Below are 13,644 nucleotides of genomic sequence, written 5' to 3'. Positions count from 1 at the left end.
ATTATGTTTAAGGAAGTGACCATGCTCCAACTAGTTGGATCAAGTTCATTAATTGTGTAATAAAAAAAGTTCTTATACAACCAAGCAGTGCACTAGGGTGGGTTTAGTTTTGTATTCTATTAATAAATTAAGTACTGTAAACAACTACATACATGTATATAAATTATATATCAATCTTCATTTGTGGAGAACATTATTTGAAACCTTTATTCAGGCAAGTTAACTGATGTCATACTCTAGTGTACTATCTCCAGGTTTCTGTAGAAAACAGCAGAAAAGCATAACAGTTCTCTCCTTTTCAAGAGCATCCACAGGTATCAGAGAAAAGGCAGGTGCAGGAACAATAGTCCACTCCAAGCTCCTATGAATAAAGTCCTGTGCTTGCCAATGGTCCATAATATCTTTGACATAAAATATCCTCATATACATCAGATGAGCGAGGCGAATGTTGTGCTGTGAAGTGCAGCATTGTAACTCGCTAACAAATGTCTCCATTACTTCCTCCAAGTTGCATTCAGTAGATGTACACTCTGTTGGGTGCAAAATGGTAATTTGTGAGTGCTAAAATAATGATAGTAGAAAAATGCCCCACATCAATATACAGTCTATGAAAATGATCAACCAATTTTTGCAAAGGGTGAGGGGAATTACCATCCAGGTCGAGGGGAGGGAGAGCTTATATGTCCTGGTTTCAGTAGCATGAGGCGACTAAGAGTATTTCTTCTCCCCTTGGATGGGATGTCACTCCATCGCAGGGTTACCCCCCAGCATTAAATTCGCTGGTACCGATTTATACACCTGAGTGGAGAGAGGCACTATGAGTCGAGAAAAGTGTCTTACCCAAGAATGCACTAACCATTAGGCCACCATGCCTTCCACTCCTAATGAGAACCATATTATTAAATAATAATCAGTACTGGTGGCCAACTCACCAACTGCAATGCTCAAAGCAATGCTGCTGTTACTTTTTCCTTTAACGGCAATGCTCTGTACATCAACACTAAAGCTCTCCCTACACAATGATGATGAGTCATCTAAATTGAAGACAACATATCAAGATTGATTTGAGGTGCTAACCTAAACTTTTATGCATGACCTTGGTAACTGGCTTTAACTGTGCATGCCAGAGCAAGACTGCAAATTATTTTTTTTGCTGGAAAATTACATGTCTGACTAGGTTACCATTTTGGTCACACATAACATCATGTCAAACTTTATTTTTACTCGAAATTGCTGCAACATTAAAGTACATTCAAGGGAAGCAGTGTATAATTAAATTACGATCTTGCTTATGGAACATTTACATGTACCAAATGGACATAGGCTATTGGCTGATGACCGACTCTTCATTTGTAGTCCTGTCAGAGTGAACTGGAAAAGTAACAGACCCCGATGTTGACTTAGCAGTTGATAAATGCCTGGCAGCCTGACTAGAAAAAACTGGTTGTTTACTACATGTAGTTACTGTTTGTTATAGACAACTAACTTACATTGACGCTGCATCTGATTTTCCAGTGCCACAACGTGCCATTCAACCAGGGCTCCCTTTGGTAATGCAGGCACAATGATGTAAGACATTAACCCCATTGGTGCTTGGTCTTGTGCAATGCTGTCTTCACTCTGTTAACAAAGAGATGCCAAGAGATTTAACATGCTATGTAACATGTTTTCCTAAATGTCCTATAAGCGAACACCCTTGAGACAAGAAAAAGTGTCTACTTATAAATTACAAGTGTCTGCTTGTGGGAAGTTAAAGATATAGTGTGCATATGAGGCTGGGACCATGGTGAAGCATTGGCTTAATTTAAGGAGGTGGCCAATTACAAGAGGTGTATGTTGGCAGAGGTGGGTGGCGCGGTGGCCTAATGGTTAGCGCGCTCGACTCCGAGTCGAACGGCCCGGGTTCGAGTCCTGACCAGGGCACTGCATTGTGTTCTTGGGCAAGACACTTACAGCAAGACGCCCAAATGTGTTACCACTTTTAATTAATTCACATTCTTTCGTGCAGATTTAATCCAATCAAAAGCCGTGGATAGCTTGCAGTTGACTTCTGATTGGATTACATCTGCACGAAAGAATGTCAATAAATTAAAAGTGGTCACACATTTGGGCGCCTTGCTGTAACTCTCACAGTGCCTCTCTCCACCCAGGTGTATAAATGGGTACCGGCAAATTTACTGCTGGGGGTAATCCCTGCGATGGACTGGCATCCCATCCAGGGGGGAGTAGCAATACTCTCAGTCACTTAATGCTACGGAAACTGGGATAAGCTCCGGCTGTATGGGCCACTTGGACCTTGGACCTTGACACAGACTTTTTTTTTACCTTATGTTAGCAGAGGTGGCTGTATTTGTCTCATTGTTTATGACCTTGACAACAACCCTGCCAGTTCATGTATTCAGGGTCTTCATACGTACAAAGGCTTACAATGATGTAAAATGGGCTGCAGCTGCATATCCCTTGTACACCTTGCACCTTCTGTGTAGTTAATTTGCATGTCTGTGATGCCTATAATACTTGTATGATAGTTCTGCAATGTGTGCAAAGGACCAGAGCTACATAGTCTGAACACATTGTGCCTTTTACTTGCTTTACATGTGCACCAAGAGCTACAGCTACATAGCTCTCTGAATGTGTTGCACCCTCAATCTACCAGTACACACACTGCACGATGTTAGATTATGATGAAAAAACAACAACAGTCAAATGTGAACATGTGATTGGCTAGTAGCCTGCAAGAGCAGACGCCTTTTTCAGCTTGAGTTTCTATTTTTTGGCGAAGAAAAGTGATGGCTGGAAATGCGTCTGCGCTCGCAGGCTAATTGGCTAGTTACACAAAATTATTTAAACCACTGCTTTTCCTTTGTAAAGATAGTTGTTTGCTCATTTTACCTTTGCATTTGACTTCTGACACCAAACATTTTTTGCAACTGACACATAAGCAGGTGAAGTAAGAAAGCAAAATCCATGAACAACACTTTGAAGTGATTCCGCTGGATTAAGAGCTGATATGACTCTGTCGACGTGTTGCAATGATAGAGGAGCTTCTTTTGAGATGCCACCTGGTATCAATGTCATTGTTGGTGGCCACAAACCAATTGAACCAGAGACAAATATGGTGCCCCCAGCCTGTGGAATAAAACAATTTTAAGCAGGTTAAATTCAGTTTCAATTCTAAGGAAATGAGGAATCAGGTAGATCAACAATGCTTGAGCTTAACTATTAATAGTTTCCCAAGCGGGAAGCAATTAGAGCATTGCTCCAACCAGTGAGGTGGAATGCTAGTTCAACAAGTCTAAACTCTAAGCATTTTTCAGGTCGTCCAAACAATTGACCAGTAACCACATTTAAACCTGGGTGGAGAGAGGCACTGTGTGCGTAACCTTGCACCTTGCTCAAGAATACAGCAGGTTATAAATTAGGACCATAGCTAGATTTGAACCCAGACATCTCAATCCATGAGCCCAACAAACAAACCATTTTTGCCACCCCACTCTACACTTAAGAAAAAGAGTATTTACTAAGAAACAGAAACAGAAATATTTGTTTGCAGTAGCATCAACAAAATACTGTCGATTGCATCTACCTGTGAACGCACGCGCTGAAAACATGTTTTCAAATGATGTCAAATGTCAGCGTTTCAGGTGTCAAACTTTGAAGTTTAGCAGTTCGTAACGGCAACTTTCGCGCCGAAAATTCAACACATTCCGGTTTCGAAATGGCGGAAAGATTAGATATAGAAACTTCTTCTGAGAAACTGATGCTGATCTGTGTCGATATGCATACACAGGTTCACTTGAATCATTTCTAGTGTAAAGTTTCGCCCGTACTCAGTGTTTATGGTGAGTATTTTGAGTGCAAAAGTTCGCGTTTCGGTCAGCTAAACTTCACTGTTTGACACCTGAAACGCTGACGTTTGACGTCATTTGAAAACATGTTTTCAGCGCGTGCGTTCACAGGTAGATGCAATCGACAGTATTCTATGAAGGTTAAAAGGTCACAGGATCAGCACAATAAGCCTGAAATAAATTTGTTCAACTACAGCTTCATGTATGCTGATCACAAGGTATTCATTCTTTTTTCCATAACAAAGATCTGATGTAGGTTCTACTTAGTAAATACCTTAGTTGCCTGACTGTAGGGACCAATGTTTGCCGGTGCCCAGTGAGAAATGCTCTGAACGTGCATAGCTTCCCGTATTGAAGCATCAGCACTTTGAGCAGCAAAAACAAGACAGTCAACCTGGATGGCAATGTCTTCTGGCAAGTTCAGCTGGATACAGGCTCTACAAAGCATATTTTGTACAGCAGAATTAACCACTCAGAAGCCTTGTCTGGGAGGGGGAGGGGGGGGGTTCTGAACCTCCCACTTACATACATATGTTTACGCAAGTCGGAATAAGGCAGCATAAAGCTGATGTGGACCTGCGGTTAATTAAAATTTACAAAATAAATATGAAAAAATCTTTAAAAATCTTAAACCTAATAATGACAAAAAACGTATAAAAATTTAAAAGTACGGTTAAGATTCAATTCAAAAATATTCATAATTTGATAAATCCTTAGTGTATATTATTGCTGATATTTTATTGAAAGAAATTTTGTCAATAAATGTAGAAAGATAACGAAGTTTGTAACGAACTTCGCATACCTCTTTCTCCTGCTTCCTGCCTGTATCTTTTACTCCCCCTTCCCATCCCTTAATGCTGTGGTTCCCTCTTCTTTGTCCCATTTCTTTTGCAAAATAATTATAACCAAACATTGTCATTCTCCCCGTTCCTGCCACCTTGGGAATCCCACTTCCCACCCTCTCTGCTACTGTCTCCTGCCCCTTTTGTCCTGGGCTCCCACCCTCTCACCCTACTGTCCCTTTCCACTGTCTATCGCCCTGATGTCCTGCGATATATCAAGTCACCGGGCAATTACTTACTGGGCAATTTTACAACCCAGCGACATAAAATTAAAACAAAAATAAAGTATAGTTTTATGCACCCGGTACCCTGGGCTCATTCATTTGTCAATTATATCTTCTTACCTTGCAGGTGGGTTCACTGTAAAAAATGTTTTGTAAACTGAGTTGATTTTTACAAAGTCGTCCATGTTCTTTACAAAAAGGTGAACTACCATTCCATTACACAAGTCTGCCTCCAAACCAGTAAGTGTGTCTACAAACGAAATTACACAAAAACTGATGTAAGTACAAAAAACAACTGTTTTAAAATAAGAGATATATCAGAATAGTCAAACTGCACTTTATGAAGAGCGCTTAGAGCTCATGCTTGATTTTTTGAGATACGTCAACTTAAAAAATTATTTTTGCTTTTATTATTTTATGCTAACAACCAGGACATTTTGAAATCCACTTGACCAGTGGGTCAGTAAATTTCAGTATTCACTTTCATCCACTTAAATATTCCTTGCCATCACTGTGACTCACAAAACAACTGAGGCTAATTTCATTTGCCCACCAGGCCACCAAACTTCTATAATTTTTTACTTGCGTCAGAACAAAATTTGCAAAGAACAAAGTTGCCCCGGGTAATCGGACCTGGGTATTTTCCTGCCCAGAAAACTACTTCAAATTTCAAATCATGACTATTATTCCCTTCTCACAAAACCCTGTCCCTCACTGTAAAGTATAGACATATAAAATACAGTTTCTTTATAGACAAGTCACTTTACATTAACTCAGGCCTTGAACTGCAGTGAGCAAAGAAGCTCTCACCTTGCAAGCTTTGTAAGACATTTCTTGTTACATCTTCAATTGACAGTGTTTTTCCATCAATGGTACAATGGCCATAAATTCCAGAAACCCAAATATAATTGCCACATCTGCTGTAGAGAACATGATCTGGAAAAAAGGGAACGCTTCAGTTAAAACCATATGCCATATTTTTGTTCATATGGTTTTCATTTTTTTCAGGAATGTGAAATCCAGTCTCATACTGTATTGAGCATTAAATTAGATAACCTTAAGTTTATTGTCTAGTTAGGCTTGAAGTCATATTGTTACTTCTCCTGGACAGGGCATCTGTTCTTTTATTTTAGACTAACCCAAACATTTTGTGAGAATTCCTATGTGTAAGTGTTGGTTTTTAAGGAAGGAGGTAGCTAACCATCTCCCAGAACCCAGAGAAAAACACTGAGAGCAAAGCAAGAACAAACAGCAAACTCTATCCAGATAACTTCAAGCCAGAATCAAATCTATACTACATTTTTGAGAGGCTAGTGCTTACCATAACACATACTGAAGAAATGTAGCAAATAACTTCAAAGCCAATTTTTACCAACCCTGTTTGTTTACCTCACTGAAAGAATACTTGTAAACATGCCATGCTAGAAGTCTAATAAGCTTTTATAACATAGTTTTATACAGCATTTCATGCTTATGGTAAGAAACACATGCAAGCTTCAAATAATTATTTTCTATTACCTTTCTTTTGTTGCTGTGTTCTTGCAGGAATCTTCATTCTTAATTCTTTCTTGGCAGAACTGTCTTGTTCAGTTTTTGTTACATTATCTGGCTTATTAAAGAACAAAACGATTCAGCACACTTCAGGGGCACCCAACGAGAAAATTTTACTATAGTGCCAGAACACCTTTTGTATGTTATAAGTGTCCTTTTTATGCGTTTTAAAGCCTTATTTTAAAACGCTAAGTGAAGTGTTTCTTTTCGGATACGCTAGCTGAACTTTCGAACTTCAGAAAATTTTAGGGAACGAATATTATTATCCGAATTTACGAGTTACTGTTGCCTTCTCGAGAATCGTAGCTGGCCTTTTTTCGTGCCCAAAATGACAGTTTTCTCTCTCCGAAAACAACAGGCATTACTTTCTCCATGTCACGAAAGTTTGAGCTAAAGAAATCTCCAGTTTTTCATCACACTTTAATCCGAAAATCGTAGGCGATTATAGGTCTTCCGAACAGACATTCACCGAAACCGACTGCTGGGTGCCCCTGACACTTTGTAACAATGCATGAGGACTGGGTAACGTATAACACACATAACTTTTTTGCCACAGATTGCATTTTTTTTTTCATGGTCTAAATGTCTATACAAAATTGATTAGCCAAAGGTCGTACTAACTTAAAGTACATGACTGTATATTTCAAACTTAGGAGTGAAAGGGAGCTAAGTGCATTCTTACCTGTACCTGCAACTTGTCAAATAATTCTGTACATGTGTGATCGTTAAGATTCAGGCCAGTCTTGCCCTAAAAATGGGACCAATAAATTAATTGAGGAAATAAATCTCAAATTCTGTATAATAAAGATCATAGTACCGGTACATCCAGCATGCAAAGAAGTTAGTATCCGCTAGCTGGTGGATTTTGCGGGCAGGCTGGTGGACTTTATCCTTCATTTGCCCGTTAGGTAAGTGAAGCATCATAAACATCTTGCTTATGGGATTTTTTTGGGGGGAGGGGGGCTTGTAGAAATGTCTTTCGGGCTACTACATCATGGCTAATAAAGCTGACAAAAAATGCAATTTCTTTGCACTGTGTACATCATTCCAAAAGATGGCATATAATTTTGGTGTTACTTGTGCACGAGAACAAAAAGCAGAACTACAACCAAATTGTAACAAACACTTTACTCTGTAAAGCTGCATAATGAGTGTGAAATTTTTTGGTTTGAATACATGTCTCTCTGACAGGGAAAAAGTCGAGAAGTGATTATAATCCTATTAAAAAAAATCTAGGCATTGTTCATGTGCCCGACTATGGATGATTAAGGCTTGTCATACATTTTTTTCAATACATGTATGTCACCTTCATTTCATTTACCTTGGCCAATTCTTTTTCTTGCACATGCATTTTCTTGAAGCGAAGGAAACCCACAGGAGCAAATGCATCATCTGAATGAATGACAACTTCACTTTCATCTCTGTCAATTTAATTACAAACACCTTACAAATAATTGACACAAAACCACTTACATACAATAATTACATGGAAAGGTATGTACTTCCACACACGAACTTGTCTTTTACCAACACTAAGTAAATTAAATGGACAGCTCTCTCTCTCTCTCCTCACGAACTCGGTTCTTGTTCCAGTTAAGAAGCGTCTGGGATTTAAACCCAAAAAATTGCATACTAATGACACAACTCTACAGTACCCCTGCCCTTAGTGCGACTTGTTTCTTGTGTGCGAAACCAATCAGACAACAACAACTACATGGATCCCTGTAGAGCTGCGACATCAGCATGAATTTTTTTGGGTCTAATCTCATGCATTTGTCAAGCTAAAGAAGCATTGAGTGTGCAAAGAGATACAGTCTTCATCATGAATTAATGCAATAATAACTTACATGACAATTTTCCGTTTGAACAATGGGCAATCCAAAGTGAAAGTTTCGTACTCTCCACCTTCTCCACAAACATTTGAGCCATACTTGTGATTCTAAAAATATAAAAATTTAAATAAAGATCAATAATGATTATTTACTTTATTGATGACAAGTTAATTTCACTTTTGAAACCAAGAGAGGAAACCAAGTGCATATGAAGAGAAAAAATTTTTTCTGTGCCATTTTACCCTCCAGTGTTAACAAAATGACTGCAAACTTTAAACTTCTCAAAATCAAAATTTAGTTCCGATTTTGGCACTGGACTGGACCAAATGGTAAATTATTCCCAGAGATATCTTAATTAGACCCTTGTCATTCACTCTTTCAAAATTAATATTATTTCATTTATTTCCAAGTGTGACATATCTATAATGTCTGCCAGTTTAAAATGCAAGCATCCTGGAAGAGTTACATGTAAAGTCTTATTATTGCTTTCCTCACCAGTTTGCACATTAGAGAATAAACTTCTGATATTGGCAACCCCAGATGCCTTTTTGGGCTTAAATCTACAAACAATCATATATTAAAATCAAGAATATTAATCAACAAATTTACATTGATTATAAAAATGCTTAGAGCCTTAGGCAATTAATGTTGTATCACCTACATGACAACTTGCTCAAGTTCTCAAGTGCTAGGATTAATGAATTCAGAAGGTGACAGAGTTTTATATAAAATTCCACCAAAGAAAACATTTTTACAAAATTCATTTTAAATTAATAATAAAAATTAGATCAATTTTTATATTTCATATTCTAACCCTCAATAGCTTTAAGCTATTGAACAGCCATTCCAGATAAAAACAAAAGGTGGCATAAAAAAAATGGTTATTTTTACAAGTACAGTGTGCATGAGCAACTCTAGGAAAGGACGCAGTTGATAATCTCACCCTGTTAGAAAATAACAGGCCTAAATACCCATTGCAGCCACTTTGATCAAAACAGCTTTAACTCCTGAGGAGATCATTTCACTGAGTAGTTCTGTTTGGTCACGTCTCCACAGGTAAGCCAGTGAAGATAATCCCAATCGGGAACACCTTGTTTTTAATTAAACAACAAGAACACACCATTAACTGAGGTTTTCTTGTACCGTCTTTAAAGTGTCTGTTAATATTTATACAACAACCAACAATGCAAGATTTTTACTATACACATTATAGGTAGGAATTGATATTGGTTTTGTTTGGTGTGTCTCACAAGGTTTGACACATTGTCTAAGGGTGACCCTATTCGGCAGAATGGCGGAATGACGGAACGGTACGCGGAATGGCGGAATATCCTAAAACACGGAATATCCTAAAACGCGGAATGACGGAATATCCTAAAACGCGGAATGACGGAATATTCTAAAACGCGGAATTGTGAAACATTAAAAAAGAAACAACAACAGCAACAAAAACAAACAAACAACGTACTTACTTTTTCAGACAGCGATTATAAAGGCTAAGAATGTCGCTAAGAATGATTCAGGTTCTTTAACTTGTGGATTTTTTCATTGCGGTGACAGAGAAACCAAGTTGTTTACGAGAGGGGCTAGCAGTTGAAAACCAGTTGAACACTTAATATATTCCTTAAAACGACGGGTTATTTATATATCTTCTTAATCGTTCGAGGACGTCGATCTTGAGCCGGGATTTCGTGGTAGGATATCGAGTGATCAAGTGAGGATTTCGTTAATTTACAGAAGACGTTCTCGCCCCATTCGAGACAATGAAACGTACAAAGCCGAGGTACGTAAACGAAGCCGTTATAAAGAAAATGGAAGGGCCTGAAATTTATTGAGTTCGTACTGAGAAATAATAATAAAAGGAAACCAAAAACAAGGGGTTTCCGGTTGAACACCCATCCAAGTACTAACCCCGACCAACAGGGCTTAACTTCGGCGATCGGACGAGAGCTGGTGCTTTCCTTGTGGTATCAGTCCCAGAGACGAGAAAAAAGTTACAAGAGTCATGCAAAGAGAGAGAACAGAAATACCTGGTTAGGTGTAATGGATCTTTTGAACGATGCTATGACTGGACTTATACTGTTATAAGCTGATTTACGCGCTCTTTCTGAGCCAAAGTTAAGGCCTGCAGTTGGTCGGGGTTAGTACTTGGATGGGTGTCCAACCGGAAACCCTTGTTTTTGGTTTCCTTTTATTATTATTTCTCAGTACGATCTCAATAAATTTCAGGCCCTTCCATTTTCTTTATAACGGCTTCGTTTACGTACCTCGGCTTTGTACGTTTCATTGTCTCGAACGGGGCGAGAACGTCTTCTGTAAATTAACGAAATCCTCACTTGATCACTCGATATCCTACCACGAAATCCCGGCTCGAGAGAACGATTAAGAAGATATATAAAGAACCCGTCATTTTAAGGAATATATTAAGTGTTAACTGGTTTTCAACTGCTAGCCCCTCTCGTAAACAACTTGGTTTCTCTGTCACTGCAACGAATATCCACAAGTTAAAGAACCTGAATCATTATTAGAGACATTCTTAGCCTTTATAATCGCTGTCTGATAAAGTTAGTAGTTAAAATTTTCCTTTTGTTTGTTTGTTTTTGTTGCTGTTGTTGTTTCTTTTTTAATGTTTCACAATTCCACGTTTTAGGATATTCCGTCATTCCGCGTTTTAGGATATTCCGACATTCCATGTTTTAGGATATTCCGCCATTCCGCCATTCAGCGTGCCGTTCCGTCATTCCGCCATTCCGCCGAATAGGGTTACCCTTGTCTAACACATACATGTATACTTACACATTTTCCACTCTGACTCTTTGGTAGTCTGATAAAATTGCTCCAACAGACACAGCATCAAATGCAATATCTTCCTGTTAAATACGTATACTAGTTACACAACGCTTTCGAGTTGTATACTATGGAATATCCCACAAGTCACTTGTATTTTCTCCGTATACACACAAGCCTTTAGGCGAGTGAGTATACGAAGAAAATACAAGTGACAAGTGGGATATTCCATAGTATACCACGAGAAAGTGTTGTGTAACTATTTTATACCATGCCATAAAAAATACGCTTACTCAATTTCATCGAGAATAAGATCACAGCGCACAATGGGAAGGTTGGGTTGAATACCGTCAAATATACAACGGCTTTCCTGTATTCTGATTGGCTGTATTTTCTATGGCATGGTATAAAAAGTCATCCAAACACTCTCAAGGGAATTTTCAAAATATGTTCTTAATATCGCTTTTACAACCCCATCTATTTAAGATAATTATAATGTCTGCATATACATGTAGGTTTTCAATGATTGAAACATACTATTTGTAGGTTCCCTGCATCATTTATCTGGTTTACATAACATTTTCAAGCAACAACTACATTTATATACATTATATAATCATTATAAGTATCACTAATAGATGCAATGTTATCCAGGCCCATGCACTGTACTGAATCCAGCAAACAAAAAAATTAGTTACTGCATCTCCTAGACAAAACTGTGCTAAAATAAAAAAGACTGATTGCAAAAAGAAGGGTTTACATTGCGTGCCCATGCGTTATTGTCTTCATTGAACCTTAGTTTACTATGCATCAGTTCTCAATTTTTTCCCCTTCACTCCTCTACTCTAAAGCTGGACTACTGGCTTGGGTGCACACCTGCTACTTTTACCTGCATGTAGCAGGCTGGATGGGGCCCTTACTCCACCTTAGCTTCAACTCAATTTATGAAACTAAAGTACTGAAAGTTATACCTTGATATTCTTCAGAAGCTTGTACAGGTCTTCAACTTCATCCAGCTGATTTTCTGTATATACTTTGCCTTGATCCACAGAGGACCCCTTAATCATTCCCCGATATAAAGGCAAGTCCATGGCTTGTGCGTACAGATCAATGGCATTGTGACCTACAGTCTGGTACATGTAACTATCAAGCTCATCAGCTGTCACGATTTAAAAGTAAAAAAAAGTTAACCACATTCTTGGACAAAACTGTTGAAACACTTTGGCAATTTTCCCTCAATCTAGGTATCTCAATACAAATCTTTAACCCCCCCTCCCCCATTTCAATGTTGTGCATAGGAAGTTGCTGTAAAAATGAAGCTAGGTCAATCCCAAACCCCATAAAACAACATTGAGTAGGGGGAGGGGGTACAGTTTTGTTTTCTCCGCTTGAGAGGAAAGTTATGGATAAATAATGCGCGAAATGAGTATGTTTCAACAGGTTTTGTCCAAGATTGCAGCTACACATACAGTGGGGTCTTGATTATCCAATCTTGATTTTTCAGACTTTTGATTTTCTGGACTTTTCTCTAAGTAATTATGCACCTATCAATGGTTTGCCCCAGGATGGGGGGGGGGGGGCGGGCAACCCACGGGAATTTGACATCGAGAAGCTCTCCCAGGGAAGGGATTTTGGCATGTAAAATGGTCTGCTGGGTTAGAAATTTAAGAGGAGATATGTGAAATTTGACATTTCCTAGGTGCCCAGGGGTGGGGAATTCAACTCTGGATTCCAAAAAATGTCAAATTCCCCTGGGGTTGCCCCCCCCCCCCCATCCTGGGGCAAACCATTGATAGGTGCATTATTTTTAATTACTGTATCTTAAATTAATCGCCATCTTGTTCAGGGTTGCACACAAAGATGTCCTGTGTTCAGGGGCAGATCCAGTATTTTTATTAGAAGGGGGTGCACCACTGAGGAATGGGGTAACTAACTTTTTTTGCAGAATACCAGATCTATTAGAAAGCTGCAGGTTATCTCAGGGTGGGGGTGGGTGCAAGCTCCCCCTAACTCTGCCCCTGAATTGGTCTCTTTTAGGGGTTTATTTCAAATTTCCCGACAAGTATCTCAGTTCATTTCATATAGGAGTCCTCCAGCCCAGGCCAGGGGGGGGGGAGGGAAATAGCCAGACACTGAACATATTTAGTGCCCCCAGGTTCCCACATACCTCCGTCACTTGGCTTAAGATTTGCCAGTGCCACAATAACATGACCTTGCTGTACACATTGCATCATGTTGTAACAACTGTCCTTTCCTCCGCTAATGAAAAATGCAAAGAACACAATCAAAACATGAGCGTTGGGGCCGGGGGCACACGTGCGCTTTCAGAACGTTGTCATGTATTAAACGACGCAAACGACGTATTCTGTTTCCAAAAAAAATTGTAAGATCACCTGATTAATGCAACAACCCTCATGGTAGCAAGGAAATGAACCCGTTAATGAGTTTTTGTAGCTATGAAGTGACTATATCCATTGCAAAACGCTTGTCCATTTTGGCCGCCATTTTGACGACGTCGATAGCAAAAGCCAGCGGCCGTTCACATGGCTGTATGCGTGAA

General features: G+C 39.0%; 1 protein-coding gene across 1 annotated transcript; it reads right to left on the bottom strand.

Annotated features, from left to right (window-relative positions):
• Positions 1-77: 77 nt before the first annotated feature.
• Positions 78-13,614, bottom strand: LOC144631103 (uncharacterized). Its single transcript, XM_078489486.1, has 17 exons — positions 13,478-13,614; positions 13,252-13,343; positions 12,056-12,243; positions 11,094-11,167; positions 9,269-9,387; positions 8,793-8,857; positions 8,313-8,404; positions 7,787-7,886; positions 7,148-7,213; positions 6,433-6,523; positions 5,725-5,850; positions 5,035-5,164; positions 4,123-4,285; positions 2,893-3,129; positions 1,491-1,620; positions 933-1,034; positions 78-530 (listed from the first exon to the last, which is right to left on the bottom strand). The coding sequence occupies exons 1-17, from the start codon at positions 13,498-13,500 to the stop codon at positions 220-222; spliced, it is 2,109 nt and encodes a 702-aa protein (XP_078345612.1). The 5' UTR covers positions 13,501-13,614; the 3' UTR covers positions 78-219.
• Between the last annotated feature and the right edge of the window lie 30 nt (positions 13,615-13,644).

The sequence above is a fragment of the Oculina patagonica genome, chromosome 11, assembly GCF_052425735.1.
Source record: "Oculina patagonica isolate OP01 chromosome 11, crgOcupat, whole genome shotgun sequence".
NCBI classification, from domain to species: domain Eukaryota; kingdom Metazoa; phylum Cnidaria; class Anthozoa; order Scleractinia; family Oculinidae; genus Oculina; species Oculina patagonica.
Note: the sequence above shows the minus strand (reverse complement) of the source record. Positions and strands in the feature narration are given on the sequence as shown.

What these genes read in the sequence shown, in the direction of transcription:
- LOC144631103 (XM_078489486.1), bottom strand. Translation starts at nt 13,500, where the DNA reads ATGAGGGTTGTTGCATTAATCAG. An exon ending in ATTCTCTAATGTGCAAACTG is followed by an intron (nt 8,405 to 8,792) that starts GTGAGGAAAGCA and finishes TTATATTTTTAG; the next exon opens with AATCACAAGTATGGCTCAAA. An exon ending in AAGAAAAAGAATTGGCCAAG is followed by an intron (nt 7,214 to 7,786) that starts GTAAATGAAATG and finishes TCCCATTTTTAG; the next exon opens with GGCAAGACTGGCCTGAATCT.